This window comes from Palaemon carinicauda, chromosome 23 (assembly GCF_036898095.1).
Source record: "Palaemon carinicauda isolate YSFRI2023 chromosome 23, ASM3689809v2, whole genome shotgun sequence".
NCBI lineage: Eukaryota > Metazoa > Arthropoda > Malacostraca > Decapoda > Palaemonidae > Palaemon > Palaemon carinicauda.
The window spans coordinates 97,651,769-97,666,751 of NC_090747.1; the positions used below are offsets into that span (position 1 = coordinate 97,651,769).

A 14,983-nucleotide genomic window follows, 5' to 3' on the forward strand; every position below is an offset into this window, starting at 1 on the left:
CCAAACTTTCATTCATATAATAGTCAGGCCTCTTATGTACACTATGACCCAAATATCTATTTGAAAATATATAAAAGTAAAGGCGTCTGTCTGGTTTCCGTATCCTCAGTATAGATGCTCACCAGAACGTCAGCCGGGCAAGCACCCCCCTGTGGTGCTCAACCGCAGAAGTATCCTCCCCAGTAAACAGCTTAAACTCACGGTTACAGACTGGGATCAATCCGCTGCGATGCGAATGCTAGGCGAACAAGTTTCCACTGTACTAGTCAGGAGACTTTTAACTTTTACAACAATTATTTGTAGCGTTTAAATGTCTTTTTCCATTTGATAATCAGTTTTAAAACGTGATTATTTGAATTACAGAAGACATACTGTCACAAACAGTAATAGCAAATGTAAATAGTCTAAAATATAACAAACACAATATAGAGCAGACATTTTCCACCAGGCAGGATACCAAGTTTGTGTGCCTAGGACGAATCATTTTGGCAAATATCCCATCTTAGATGAAAAATTTGTAAACAATAATTGTTGGGAGACTTTTAACCCATAACCCACAAAGAGCCTTTATTCATATTTATATACTACGATGGACCTACCATTATGAGAAATCATAGGACTGATCATAATTTTTGGTGATTGAATTCATAGCTGCATGTAGATCTACTCTGAACTTCCTTCTGTAAAACCCTACGGTCGTCTCAAATGCCCTAATAAAGTTCTCCTTCTGACGGGGTCTAACTTCAGTGACCCTTTGGGCAGGGAGAGACCCCTCCTGCTTGCTCTCCAATAGTTGTAAAGCCTCGCATTACGATTTGATGGTATTCTGGTAGAAGAAGAATGACGACTCTGCCGGGTAAACTTTGGTAGTCTAGCCGCCCAGGATTGCGAGTCCTCGTTTCTGTAATCTAAGACCGGAGGTGATGGACTAGGCGATTCGGAGAGTGCACGGGCCTCTCCGACAAGTCTAGGAACCAAATCTCTACTATCGAGGTATCGCCTTGGCTGTCTCTGGCTTTGAGAATTTCTCTCCTTGAGAGAAGACTCGGATTCATCGTCCATTTCTTCTGTTTTTGTGAGATGTTGATCAGGGATTAGTTCTTCAGAATCATCGTCGTCTAACAAGGGATCTATTTCAGGCGAGGTTTCATTTTGGTACTGAAAGAGAAAAACTTCTTGAGTTTTCTCAGCCTCTTCATCTTGTCTAGGGAAGAGTGTAATTGTGATATATTCTGGAGTTGTATTTCCATAGGGTAATATAGGTGTGATGTTGGTAGGTGTTAGAAATGTGGAGTTATATACTGCAGTGATTAAAGTGCTGTCAAGTGAGTTTTTTGATATTTCATCTTCTTGGAATTTCAAATTCTTTGGCATCAGTGATTTCATGAGTGCTTCTTGGGAGGTTGAAGGTGGTGGTAATATCTGAACAATATCAGCCTCCTTCTTCTTCGTGATTTGAGCAGACAGCATTTTAGCTCCTTGGACAGCCTCTGTTTCATCTTTATTCTCTGAAGGGTCTAAAGTTGTGACATCAGACTCCTGTTCTGGGCTTGCAGTAGTAATTAAGCCTTCCTCATCAGCAGTTTCTGTCACTGCATCAGCTTGTCCTGTAACATTCTCCCCTGAACTGTCATCCAGACTACTAAGTGTAGAGGATTCAGTTGCTGACTCAGGGATGGCTGTTGTTTGAGATTCACTGCCATCATCTTCCCCAGAACTAACAGTAGTCCTTGCTCCTAAATCACTAGGTGATTCAGTGGGATTTCCTTCACTGTCATCCATCTGTGGTCCCACGACTGTAACAGGCTCTTTAACTGGTGTATCTGTTACAGGCAAATTTGAACCATCTTCATCTGTACCATCACTGGTCAGGCTAGAAGGTTTATCTGTCCCTTTTATTTCCACAGTTTCGTCTGTGGTATCAGTTGTGATAGTAGTCTCAGATTCTTCCGTGAATGGATACACCGTTGTAGTGGCGTCTTCTGTAACAGCAGGCTCTGATATAGAAACAGCACAAGGTTCAACAGAAGTGTTGCTTGAAAGAGGCAGTACTGTGAATGGCCTATTTGTAAAACTTTGGAATTTGGTAAAAGGAGTGCCATACTTAGGCGGGAAGGGGTACGACGGCCCAACGCCATTCGGGTACCACGGCCAAAACGGAAACTTATTAGTGGTGGGAAAGAAGTGACTTGGCCACGTAGTTGCGTAGAGATTACCTGGTCTTGGAGTAACTACTCCATAATGCGGCCTTGCAGGAGTCACATAGAAGTTATTTGGCCTTACAGGATTCACAAACAAATTACTTGGCCTTGGGGTGGTCATCGAGAAAATAGTACCAGGCCTTCTAATCGGTCTATGTGTTACCGGTACAGGTCTCCTGAACGGTCTACTTGTTGTGAAAGGCCTCCTACTAGGTCTCCTTACCGTGAAGGGCCTGGTACTAGGTCTCCTTGTTGCCGTGAAAGGCCTTCCTATAGGCCTGCTTGTTGTTGCAACAGGTCTATTAAACGGTCTTACTGCTCCTGTCACTGGATATTCGTAACCTTTTTTGGGATGAGTGGCAATGAACTGATTCAGTTCTCCTATACTTTGGAAATACCTGTTAATGGCAAAACATTCTTTCAGTAAATTAAGTTCCCTTGTAGGTTAGGGTTTTATATGATATATTTCAAACCTCTTAACAATCAAACAAGATTTGTTTTCCAAACACATCCCTTTTTGAATGAAAGCTCAATTATAAATGAACTACATAGTCCATCAAATTAATAATTATCAACTACTGTAATAGATTTAAAATATACTTACAAGAACTACTTACCCAGGCCTACTTTTCGAAGTACGTATTTAATAAAACGTCATCAATGGAACTTACCTAAGGTTAGGTCTGTACCCCAGATGATCAGCAATGTACGTAACAAGTAGAACCGTACCATCGGAGAAATGCAGAAAATAGGATCCCTCTTGCGTTTTTTCCTGGTAAGAAGCTTCATGTCCGAAGACCTTTCTCGAATTGTTATCCACAACAGAGTAACTAAATCCTTGATTTCCTCCAAATCTGCTCCCACTCACAGCCTATATCATAAAAAAAAAATTAAGCCTATGTAAAGAATTCCTATCATGGTGTATTAAATGTGTTTCCTGGTTTAAAGCATGGGCATAATCTTTTAGTCTTTGTTTTAATTATTAATACAAAAGTATTTATAATATTACAGGCAGGTTAGTGTCTGAAAAATTTGTAGTATGGACAACTTCCAAGAGGGCTGACTCATGAATTAGCATGGAATCCAAATATTGCACAATAACTAAACATAAACAAATTGTAAGCTATTTAGAAATGCATGCATATTCCTCATCAAAGATTACATAATCACTAAGAAGAAAGATTGAGAATACATATTACATTATTTAAAAAAAAAATAATTAATTCTAGATTAAAGTACAAACAAACATTTCTTACTTTGCCCTTCCTTTGTGGTTCCTCTGATCCAACAGGTTCAATTTTTACTTTGATGTCTTCTGGTGCGTTTTTTTGCTTATTTACCTGATTAAAATCTCGGGTCCTTATTTCAAGTATTCTAACTCCTGGAACAGATAACGTATTCTGTGTTATATCATTCTCTTCCTGTCCATTGTCTACAATATTCTCTGATATCTCAGCAGAAGTCTCATTTATCTCCGTTTCTTCTACTGTCTTCTCTGGCTTGCCAGCAGGGAGGTTTTCAAGAAACTCGAAATCTGATACATCATTAGACTTAGTTGTTATTTCTAAGTTAGTCTCTTCGCTTAAAATACCTCCTCCATCAGGTCTCGCTTCCTGAATAAGAGTTGAACTTTCTTTTAATTGCTTTGCACTTTTACCTTCAAAAAGTATCTCATTAGAAATGTCTGTTCCGTGACCTACAGTCTCTCTGGTCGCCACCTCTTCGTTATTGTCTTCATCAACTGAGATCATTCTTTCAGCGTCTTCCCCAACTGAGGATTTGAAATTAACCTGATCATTTTGTTCACTAAGAGGTTCACTTTCTACCTGACGCAGAGAAAGTGGTTTGCTAATGGCTTCAGTGACATCAGAATTACCAAGTAAAGTACCTTTATCTAACATATCTGCTCTGGCGTCTACAGAAGGAGCTACGCCTTCATCCGATACAGCTGACCCAGCTTCTTCAAAAGGGACTAATTCTTCAAAAGGAGTGTAGGTGATGGCCACAACCTTAATGGGCTTTGATTTCCCCTCCTCATCACTATTTTCGTTCATCGCATTAGAAAGCGTAGCGACGCTGTCCAGAATCTGAATCAACTGGTCAGCAGAAATAGAAGAAAGTGAATAATTTACAAAGGGTGTTTGAGTAAGGTTCTCAACAGAGATGGTTTCAACCAATGTAGATAACCTTGCTTCAATCTCATTAGCATATCGCTCTGTATGGTTGAACTCAACTGCCGTAGAATTAATAGGCAAGATGGCCTCTACCTGTTGGCCTTCAGATTTTCCAGAGTTAGCCTCTCCGCCCGGCTGCTCCAGTGCTGACGTATTCTTCTCAACAATTTCTGCCACTCTTGTCAGCGTCTGTATCAAATTATCAGCAGCATCCTGGGGTTCTATATTTACAGCTGAGGTGTCATCTTCATCTTCCGTATTTATACGATGTGACCAGTCATACTCGTAAGCCAGTCTGGGGACACAGCTCACGTATCCTAAGGCACAGGAGATCTGCAAAAAATGAGAAAAGCTATAAGTATCATAAGAGGATATCACAAGTTTAAGGCTTACTAATTGTTTAAGCTTATCCTCTTACTGAAATCTAAAAAGAAGGAAGAGGTGATAAGCTTATGACTTACTAATCAGTTAAGCTTACCCTCACACTGAAATCTACAAAGAAGGAAGAGGTGACAAGCTTATGGTTTACAATCACTTAAGCTTATCATTAAATTACACTCTTACTGAAATCTAAAAAGAAGGAAGGGGCGACAAGCTTATGACTTACTAATCAATTAAGCTTATCGTTAAGCTTAACCTCTTACTGAAATCTAAAAGGCTTACTAATCAATTAAGCTTATCGTTAAGCTTACTCTCAAACTGAAATCTAAAAAGAAGGAAGAGGTGACAAGCTTATGACTTACTAATCAATTAAGCTTTTCATTAAGCTTACCCTCACACTGAAATCTAAAAAGATGGATGAAGTGATAAGCTTATGACTTACTAATCAGTTAAGCTTTTCATTAAGCTTACTCTCTTACTGAAATCTAAGAAGAAGGAGGAGCTGACAAGCTTGTGGCTTAGTAATCAGTCAACCTTACCCTCACACTGAAAGCAACAAAGTAGAAAAGGGTGACGTAAAAGAATGAAATCTGTTTATATTTCATGAAAAGAGCATTTAAGGAACAACGAACTGCAAAATAAAAAAAAAAAAATAAAAAAACAAGGAATTCTAAACTTCCTGTACCATGACGTTTGTCCACTTTCCTTTTCAGAAGGTAAAATCACCTGTAATAAGAGGAAGTAGATAAAAAAGTCAACTTTTTTTCCAACCACTTTTTTTCACAATAAACGACTCATCTTCTCTGTGACCATCGTCGCTTTTGGCCGAACAAAAGGTATGGTCAAAGTCTAACCTTCAGCATTTATTGTGTACTGTATTTGTTGAAGTGACCATGATTATCTCATTTGTTCAGGTGAACATTTTTGTAACAACACTTTTATTTATGGTTCAGGTGAATTTTCTTTTAAAATATACTTCTTGTTCAGGTGAACATTTTTGTGATACTTTGTTTTTTATTTCTTGTTCAGATGAATTATTTTTTTTCAATATACTTCTTTTTCATGTGAACATAATAACAAGACACAGTAGGCATTGTCCAACTGAACACTAATGTACCCATGAGGCAGTGGTATTCATTCGTTTACGTAACACCTCCAGGTATTCAAAAAAAAAAAAAAAAAATGAAAAAAAAATAAATAAATAAAAGGTCCCCTGTTCAGCTGAAGCTATTGTAACCAGTAAGCAATTACATTTATTTGTTTACATACCATACACTCGCATTAAACCCCCACCCCCCCATAAAAAAAGGAAATGTTACATGGGGAGAAAAAAACGAAAGTGACCTCTAGATGGAGTATCAGTCATTCAACGCATTACTATTATTACTATTATTATTATTATTATTATTATTATTATTATTATCATTACAAGCTAAGCTACAACTCTAGTTGGAAAAGCAGTAGGCTATAAGCCCAAGGGCTCCAATAGGGAAAAATAGCCCAGTGAGGAAAGGAAATAAGTAAATAAATAAACTATATAACTAATGAACTATCAAAATTAAATATTCTAAGAACAGTAACAACATTAAAACATATTTTATATACAAACTATAAAAAAAACTTATATCAACCTGTTCACCATGAAAACATTAAAACTAATATTTCATATATAAACTATAAAAAAAACTTATATCAACATGAAAACATTCGCTGCAAGTTTGAACTTTTGAAGTTCTACCGATTCAACCACCCGATTAGGAAGAACATTCCACGAATTTGAACTCTGTCTTTGTCTTCTTTTATTTCTATTTATTTTTTTTTGTTTTGCGAATCCGTGAAACGAGAACAATAACTCTCTTATCGTACGAAGTGTATCTAATCACATACCGTTGGGTGGATTCTTTCTCGTCCTTCATTTTAGAAATATTTTGCATACGAGGATACAGTGATGGGAGCCAGTTGAGGACACGCAAGGATTTGTCGTGAATGCTTCTTGTGTCAGTGCTCTCTCTCTCTCTCTCTCTCTCTCTCTCTCTCTCTCTCTCTCTCTCTCTCTCTCTCTCTCTCTCTCTCTCTCTCTCTCTTGTTATCTAAAATTTAGCTAGTGTTTCTTAGTTTATAACAGTTTAAATGTAACTATTAAATGGTAAACTACAGATATAAACAAAAAATAAACTGTCAGATATGTGAGAGAGAGAGAGAGAGAGAGAGAGAGAGAGAGAGAGAGAGAGAGGAGAGAGAGAGAGAGAGAGCAACGTATTTCTATTGGGAGATACACCGTCCTCTGTATAGCAATTGAAATAATAGCGGGAGGTCTCTCTCTCTCTCTCTCTCTCTCTCTCTCTCTCTCTCTCTCTCTCTCTCTCTCTCTCTCTCTCTCTCTCTAACACACACACACTCAAAGGTACATGATCATCCTTGCCAAGATTCTTGGACATGATATGTCGTACAATGCTAGTGACATTTTTAAATTCACATCAGAAGCAGGTCTTCTTGATGCTATTTAATCTTTATCTATAATAAACGATATCGGCGTCAATGACTTTCGATGTCAGGATGCCAGAGAATTTCAAATCAATCAATCAATCAAAGGTACATGACATTTGATTACGCTCCTAACTACAAAACAAGATGGAAATTATTTACAACCTCCTAAGCCAAATGATAATATATGTCCTCAGTCAAATATCTTTCAAAGGTACATGACATTTGATCACGCTCCTAACTACAAAGAAGATACAAATGATTTACTACAAAACAAGATAGAAATAATTTACGACTTCCTAAGCCAAATAAAGACCGAGGAACACAGCTATCAGGATAACACACACACGCGAATTAAGGTGATGCAACTGAGGAGCCTTATCTCGAATAACATGGCCAATGTTTACAATCCGTGTCTCCCCAAAGGCTAAACTACCTGAGGTAACTTTTCGCTTGCTCTCCCATAACGAGAGGAATAGTCACCTTTACTGAGAACGACGTTATATCAGTCCCTTGAACCCGTATGCAACGGATACATTTAGTTATAACGAGAAATTGAAGATTTAGATGCCTGGGGAATGAAAAACTTAATGTGCCTTGGGAGGAATGGAAAAAATAGATGTGTGTCGATAAGGGTTAGTTTGTTATTACAACGCGGTGGATAATTGACCTTGTGAGGTGGATTGGTTGATAATATGCTCGCATTAGATGTTCTTCTTACATACACTCATGAGGAGAGAGAGAGAGAGAGAGAGAGAGAGAGAGAGAGAGAGAGAGAGAGAGAGAGAGAGAGAGAGAATTGTAAAAAAGATTGACCATCCAAATTGTAGTGTAGGAGAGAGAGAGAGAGAGGAGAGAGAGAGAGAGAGAGAGAGAGAGAGAGAGAGAGAGAGAGAGAGAGAGAGAGAATTGTAAAAAAGATTGACCATCCAAATTGTAGTGTTCTAGAGAGAGAGAGAGAGAGAGAGAGAGAGAGAGAGAGAGAGAGAGAGAGAGAGAGAGAATTGTAAAAAAGATTGACCATCCAAATTGTAGTGTAGGAGAGAGAGAGAGAGAGAGAGAGAGAGAGAGAGAGAGAGAGAGAGAGAGAGAGAGAGAGAGAGAGAGAGAAAGAATGAAGGTCTCTCGGTTTTGCTTCCATTATGAATGTTTAATTTGATGAATTATACACATAAATATAATAATTATCTGCTTACTTTTATTACCATTATAATTAGCACTATCATTAATATCATGTTCACACAATTCCACACACACACACACACACACACACACACACTAGAGACGACTGGCGAAATGTAACCGAGGCCCTTTGCGTCAGTAGGCGTAGGCGATGATGATGATGATGATGATGATAATGATAATGATAATGATAATGATAATGATGATGATGATGTGGAAAATACAAATTACCGCCATTGAAGACACTAAAGACGACTGGTGAAATCTAACCGAGGCCCTTTGCGTCAGTAGGCGTAGGAGATGATGATGATGATGATGATGATAATGATAATGATAATGATAATGATAATAATGATGATGATGATGATGTGGGAAATACAAATTATTCATAAAAAAGAGAAACTTTAGTTCCTCGGTTTAGAAGATTTTATGAAGAAAAACATATTCATTAAACGAAACTTCAATAGACAGGTTTCACATCCATAGTAACCTAAGGGAAAACGTCGATTTTAATGATGAAAATAAAGAAAATATTAATACTATTAACGTTACTATTAATTTTACTGTTAATTCACAATAACATAAAGAAAAACAAAGCCTGAAGTGTTTTTTTATCAATTTTCTGAAAGTATAATAATTAAATCAATATAGGATTGGATTGGATAAGGATAGGGAAGTGGGGAATATGGGGAAAGGATAAGTACATTGGATAAGGATAGGGAAGTGGGGAATATGGGGAAAGGAAGAGTACCCCTGGATACAATCCAGTTTATAGCCCGAAGGCAGGTAGCCTACTCGGGATGGGAAGGAATAAGGAAAAAGGGAGAAAGAGAAGTACGGGAGAAGAATAAAAGAGAGGGGCAGACCCTCATGCGATGTTAGATAGTATTAGAAGCAGTATCTAAATTCAATTTGATAAGTACTAAATTATTATACAAACAGGAATGGAAATATAAGATATTTCTAATAATAAAAACATTTTTACACTAGATACAATAGTCATTTGTATATTTTCCTGTGTGTAATGTTAAAAGTCTATGGATAGTAAATGCCAAGGTTAGATTTGCCGTCGTCCAGCCCAGGGCAAACCTTATCCTCTCGACACTCTTATATTACCGTTTTTTTTTTTTTTTTTGTTTTTTTTTTTTTTAACAGCACTGGAAAAATAATAATAAATAGAGGGGCACACAGTAGATCGCAGACCTCCACCGTGGAAGCTTATTTCTCGACCTTTTCTTTGACCTTGACCTTTGACTTTAACATGTATTAATTCGCGTTGATTTTATACACTCAAATATGAACCAAGTTTGAAGTCTCCGTGACACCGATGTCCAAAGTTATGGCTGATTACGTGAATTGGACATTTTGTTTGACCGTGACCTTGACCTTGGAGCTTGACCTTCTAAAATTTATAATTTCTAGTTTTTTTTTCACAGAACAGTTTATCCATGCTAGTTTTATTACACTAAGATTAAAATTGAGACCAGAAAACTGTTCAGAAACACACACACATTACAAACACACAAACATGGGTGAAAACATAACCTCCTTCCAACTTCGTTAACGGAGGTAGTAACTTTGAATATAAAATATCATACAATGTATAATGAATTTAATTCCCAGCAAAGCGGAATCACCCTAATTGTTACTGTTCTAGAAATATTTTATTTTTCCTTGTTTCCTTTCCTCACTGGGCTATTTTCCCTGTTGGGGCCGCTGGGCTTATAACATCCTGCTTTTCCAATTAGGGTTGTAGCTTACCAAATAATAATAATAATAATAATAATAATAATAATAATAATAATACCTTCCTGTTTAGAATGATCACTACGTACACTTACGCAACACGTAATTAACAGAAACTTCCGAATCCCAGACCGTCTTCCCACAGCTTCTTATCTCCAGGTTGCGTTCAAGCGAACCATCCCCAAATTAACGATTTGCTCTTTCCGCCGAGATTAACAGAGTATAAACGCCACAAGAAAAAGGAGGACCGTGAAGAGGAGACTAGTTGCATTGCCCTTTTATCAAAACTTATCCCGTAATGAGACCAGAACAACGGAGGTTTTTACTGAGTCAACATAAAAGTACCAGTTTTTCCCGCCATTATAACCAGTCGCTTGGGTGGACCTCGTAAGCGCCGTGTCTTGATTACTTCATAATTATCAAACGTCTTTAGTGTTTTTTTTACCCTTTCGAAGCACTAATGGAAAGTATTGGTATATGCCTTCGATTGACATTTAAAAGCATAGGTTAACCACCTCCAGAGATATGTGCGTCTGCGTGGATCATTAATTATTTCTCATCCAACTGACATTTCGGGAGCCATTACGCAACCTGTTTTTATAAAGTCATCCTCTTTCTTTGCAAAGCTGCGGTTTCGTATTGTTGTGCCTGCTCCTCCTCCTCCTCCTCCTCCTCCTCCTCCTCCTCCTCCTCCTCCTCCTCCTCCTCCTCTTCTTCTTCTTCTTCTTCTCATTAAGCAAAAGGATGTTATTGTTTTTAAGAGCATTGAGTGACTCATTCCAAAAACCCTTTCAAGGTTTAAAGGCCGCTCATGAATGACAGAGGAAAGGGACAGAGACATCGCCCTACCTAGCAGGACAATGCCCTACAGACTGACTATATATTCATACGATCAGAACCCAAGCCCCCTCTCAACCCAAGCTACGACCAAGGAGGGTTAGGCAATGGCTGCTGGTGACTCAGCCGATAGACCTGTAGGCTCCCTTAAACCCACACCTAAGCTCACAAGGATGGTGAGTCTGCAGCGGCCAAAGAAACTAACGAACTTTAGTGGGACTCGAACCCCAGTCTGGCGTTCACCAGTCAGGGGCGTTACCCCATCGGCCAACCTATTTATATTGTTTAGTAAGGTCTAGAGCAGACGACGGCTGGATTAGTTGACTGATTAATAATATTTGACTAATAGGGCGATACCAAACATTGACGTTATGTTAAGACGTGATTTATTTATCTGGACATGACGGAGCAAAGAGCTATAGAAAGAATAATGATGGGAATAACACTTGAAGACAGAAAAAGAGCAACATGGATACGAGAGCAAACTAAAGTAGAGGATATTCTAACAAGTAAAAGAAATGGATATGGGCAGGACATTTAATGAGAATGACAGATAACAGATGGACATTAAGAATAACAGAATGGGTGCCTAGAGATTGCAAAAGAAGCAGGGGAAGGAAGAGAAGACGATGGATTGACGAACTAAGAAAATATGCGAGTATAGACTGGCATAGAGAAACACAAAACAGACGCGTGTGGAAGGACATGTCTGAGGCCTTTGTCCTGCAATGGACTAGCAACAACCCAGAGATAATAAAAGAAGCAGGGAAATGGAGAAGACAATGGATTGATGAACTAAGAAAATTTGTGGGTATAGACTAGCACAGAGAGACCATAAACAGATGCGTATGGAAGGACATGTCTGAGGCATTTGTCTTACATTGGACTAGCAACGACCCGGAGATTATAAAAAAAAAAAAAAACAGTGAAAGGAAGAAAAGACTATGGATTGATGAACTAATAAAATTTGCGGGTATAGACTAGCATAGAGAAACCATATACAGATGCGTAAGGAAGGACGTGTCTGAGGTCTTTGTCCTGCAGTGGACTAGCAACAACCCAGAGATTGTAAAAGAAGCAAGGAAATGAAGACGATGGATTGATGAACTAAGAAAATTTGTGGGTATAGACTAGCACAGAGACCATAAACAGATATATATACGTGTGGAAGGACGTGTCTGAGGCATTTGTCCTGCAATGGACTAGCAACAGATGATGATATCGGAGCAAAACACGTATGAAACATATTATTCACACATAAACTGTCAAAATATCAACTTAAGTCACATTAACAAGTACAATGGACTAGCAACAGATGATGATATCGAAACAAAACACGTATGATACAGACTATTCACACATAAACTGTCAAAATAGCAACTTAAGTCACACTAACAAGTACAAAAGACTAGAAACAGATGATGATATCGAAACAATACACGTATGAGACAGACTATTCACACATAAACTGTCAAAATAGCAACTTAAGTCACACTAACAAGTACAAAAGACTAGAAACAGATGATGATATCGAAACAATACACGTATGAGACAGACTATTCACACATAAACTGTCAAAATAGCAACTTAAGTCACTCTAAGAAGTACAATGAACTAGCAACAGATGATGATATCGAAACAATACACGTATGAGACAGATTATTCACACATAAGCTATCCAAATATCAACACAAGTCAAAAACAAGTAAACACCGAAATGCGCATGCGTGTGTGCACCCGGGTCGCAACTCGCAACCACACGACCCGAAACGGAATAAACCACAAAGGAACCATTTCACGACCTTCGTGAAATACCGTTAGAAATGCAGATCCCACAACGGTATTACGAGTCAAGGTATTTCTGCCATATATTTACCAAACCATATCGGGGATAAGTTCAGTGTTAATTCGCTTATGTGATACGCTCTAAAGACTTTGGAACATGTTTAGTTTTTCTTATTATGGGATGATTATACCTTGTTTTAAATTAGGATGGTATATTAATATCTTTCAAAACTATTTAAAGATTTAAATGTTACTAGTGAGTGGCCAAGGCACGGGGGAGGGCAGGACCATCAATCCTTTACATTCAGATCTCTCTGGACAATTCTATCCTGTTCGTAATACTAGGCAGGCAGTTAATTCTAATAGCCAGGCCTTCTCCATCATGAGGCTCAATACTACGCAGTATTCTAGAAGTTTTATTCCAGCTGTGACGAAGTTGTGGAATGATCTTCCTAATCGGGTAGTTGAATCAGTAAAACTTCCAAAGTTCAAAGTTGGAGCAAATGCTTTTTTGTTGACCAGGCGGACATGAGTCTTTTTATAGTTTATTTATGACATATTTGTTTTTGATGTTGTTAATAGTTTATATATGACATGTCTGTTTTGACGTTGTTAATAGTTTTGAATTATTTTGACATTATATTCTATTGATGTAAGAAATTAAAAGGTGAAATATTTAAAAATTCAGAGATCCTTAGAATGTGAAAAGGTCAATGGGCCTGGAGTAAAGAATTCAAGAAATAAATAAAAAGTGGCAAATGAACTAAACGAAAATAGAAGAAAGCGAAGCAGATATGACAAAGTTGATGTTTGTAAATAGTGATGGCAGAAGAGATTGCATAAGTGAACTTAACACTCAGGAAGCAGTAATAGTAATGAAGAGAAGGTTGATTATATTATTATTATTATTATTATTATTATTATTATTATTATTAGCTAGGCTACATTATTATTATTATTATCATTATTATTATTATTATCATTATCTAGGTTACAACCCAAGTTGAAATAAACAGAATTCTATAAGCCCAAGGGCTCCAAAAAGGAAAATAGCCCAGTGAGGAAAGAAAACAAGGATATAAATAAACTACTGGAGAAGTAATGAAGGTTTAAATGCTGTTCGAGAGTGGCAGAGACAAGGGACAGTGACAATGCCCTAGCTAGCAGGACAATGCCCTAGAAACTGATCATATGTCCTTATGATCAGCGTCCAAGCCCGCTCCTCAAGGTAGGACCAGGGAGGGCCAGGCAATGGCTGCTGATGACTCAGCAGGTGGCCATATAAGGCTCCTCAAAACCCTACATTCTTAACTCACAAAGATAGTGAGATAACACATACAGTATATAAGAAACTATCCAGCTTGTTATTATTATTATTATTATTATTATTATTACTAGCCAAGCTACAACCCTAGTTTGAAAAGCAAGCTGCTATAAGCCCAAGGGCTCCAATAGGGAAAATAGCCCAGTAAGGAAAGGAAATAAGGAAATGAATAAATGATGAGAATAAATTAACAATATATCATTCTATAAAAAGTAACAGCGCCAAAAACAGATATGTCCTATATAAACTATTAACGTCAAAAACAGATATGCCCTATATAAACTATTAACAACGTCAAAAACAGATATGTCCTATATAAACTATTAACGTCAAAAACAGATATGTCCTATATAAACTAATAACAACGTCAAAAACAGATATGTCCTATATAAACTATTAACGTCAAAAACAGATATGTCCTATATAAACTAATAACAACGTCAAAAACAGATATGTCCTATATAAACTATCAACAACGTCAAAAACAGATATGTCCTATATAAGCTATAAAAAGACTCATGTCAACCTGGTCAACATAAAAACATTTGCGTTACTCGAACCCCAGTCCGGCAGATCGCAAAGCAAGGACGTTTCTAACAGGCTACCACAATGTATGATCAGCGCCCGAGTTCCATCTAGGACCTAGGTAGGACCTGGGAGTCCCAGGCAAAAACCATCCCCCCAAAACTATCGGATTAAAAGTCAGGAATGTTTTCAATAGGCCTCATTGTTAATAATAGAAATGATTTTATGACTCAATTACATTACAATAGAGTTATAGCTGCGGAGGACGAATGTAATTGTGTTATTAACAATAGATATATGAATGTTTAAGTATTTTTTGCCTTGAGTTATGGCTATTTCGGGGT

At 37.6% G+C, this 14,983-nt stretch overlaps 2 protein-coding genes across 2 annotated transcripts in view; one reads left to right on the top strand and one right to left on the bottom strand.

Moving 5' to 3' along the window:
- Positions 1–374: 374 nt before the first annotated feature.
- On the bottom strand, positions 375–10,901 carry LOC137617691 (mucin-17-like). Its single transcript, XM_068347690.1, has 4 exons — positions 10,755–10,901; positions 3,458–4,708; positions 2,873–3,072; positions 375–2,599 (listed from the first exon to the last, which is right to left on the bottom strand). Exons 1-4 carry the CDS (start codon positions 10,899–10,901, stop codon positions 691–693), a joined length of 3,507 nt encoding a protein of 1,168 aa, XP_068203791.1. The 3' UTR covers positions 375–690.
- Positions 10,902–13,584: 2,683 nt separating this feature from the next.
- LOC137617692 (mucin-17-like) overlaps positions 13,585–14,983 on the top strand; it is a 21,503-nt gene continuing 20,104 nt past the window's right edge. Inside the window, exon 1 of the mRNA XM_068347691.1 lies at positions 13,585–13,662. Coding sequence (XP_068203792.1) covers positions 13,585–13,662 — 78 coding nt within the window. The remainder of the gene's footprint in view (positions 13,663–14,983) is intronic.

Excerpts from the sequence above, each read along its gene's own strand:
- LOC137617691 (XM_068347690.1), bottom strand. The coding sequence starts at position 10,901 with ATGAGAAGAAGAAGAAGAAGAAGAGGAGGAGGAGGAGGAGGAGGAGGA. Across the intron at positions 4,709-10,754 it reads ACTTTATAAAAACAGGTTGC|ATCTCCTGTGCCTTAGGATA; the intron begins GTAATGGCTCCC and ends CATTTTTTGCAG. Across the intron at positions 2,600-2,872 it reads GGGTACAGACCTAACCTTAG|GTATTTCCAAAGTATAGGAG; the intron begins GTAAGTTCCATT and ends TGCCATTAACAG.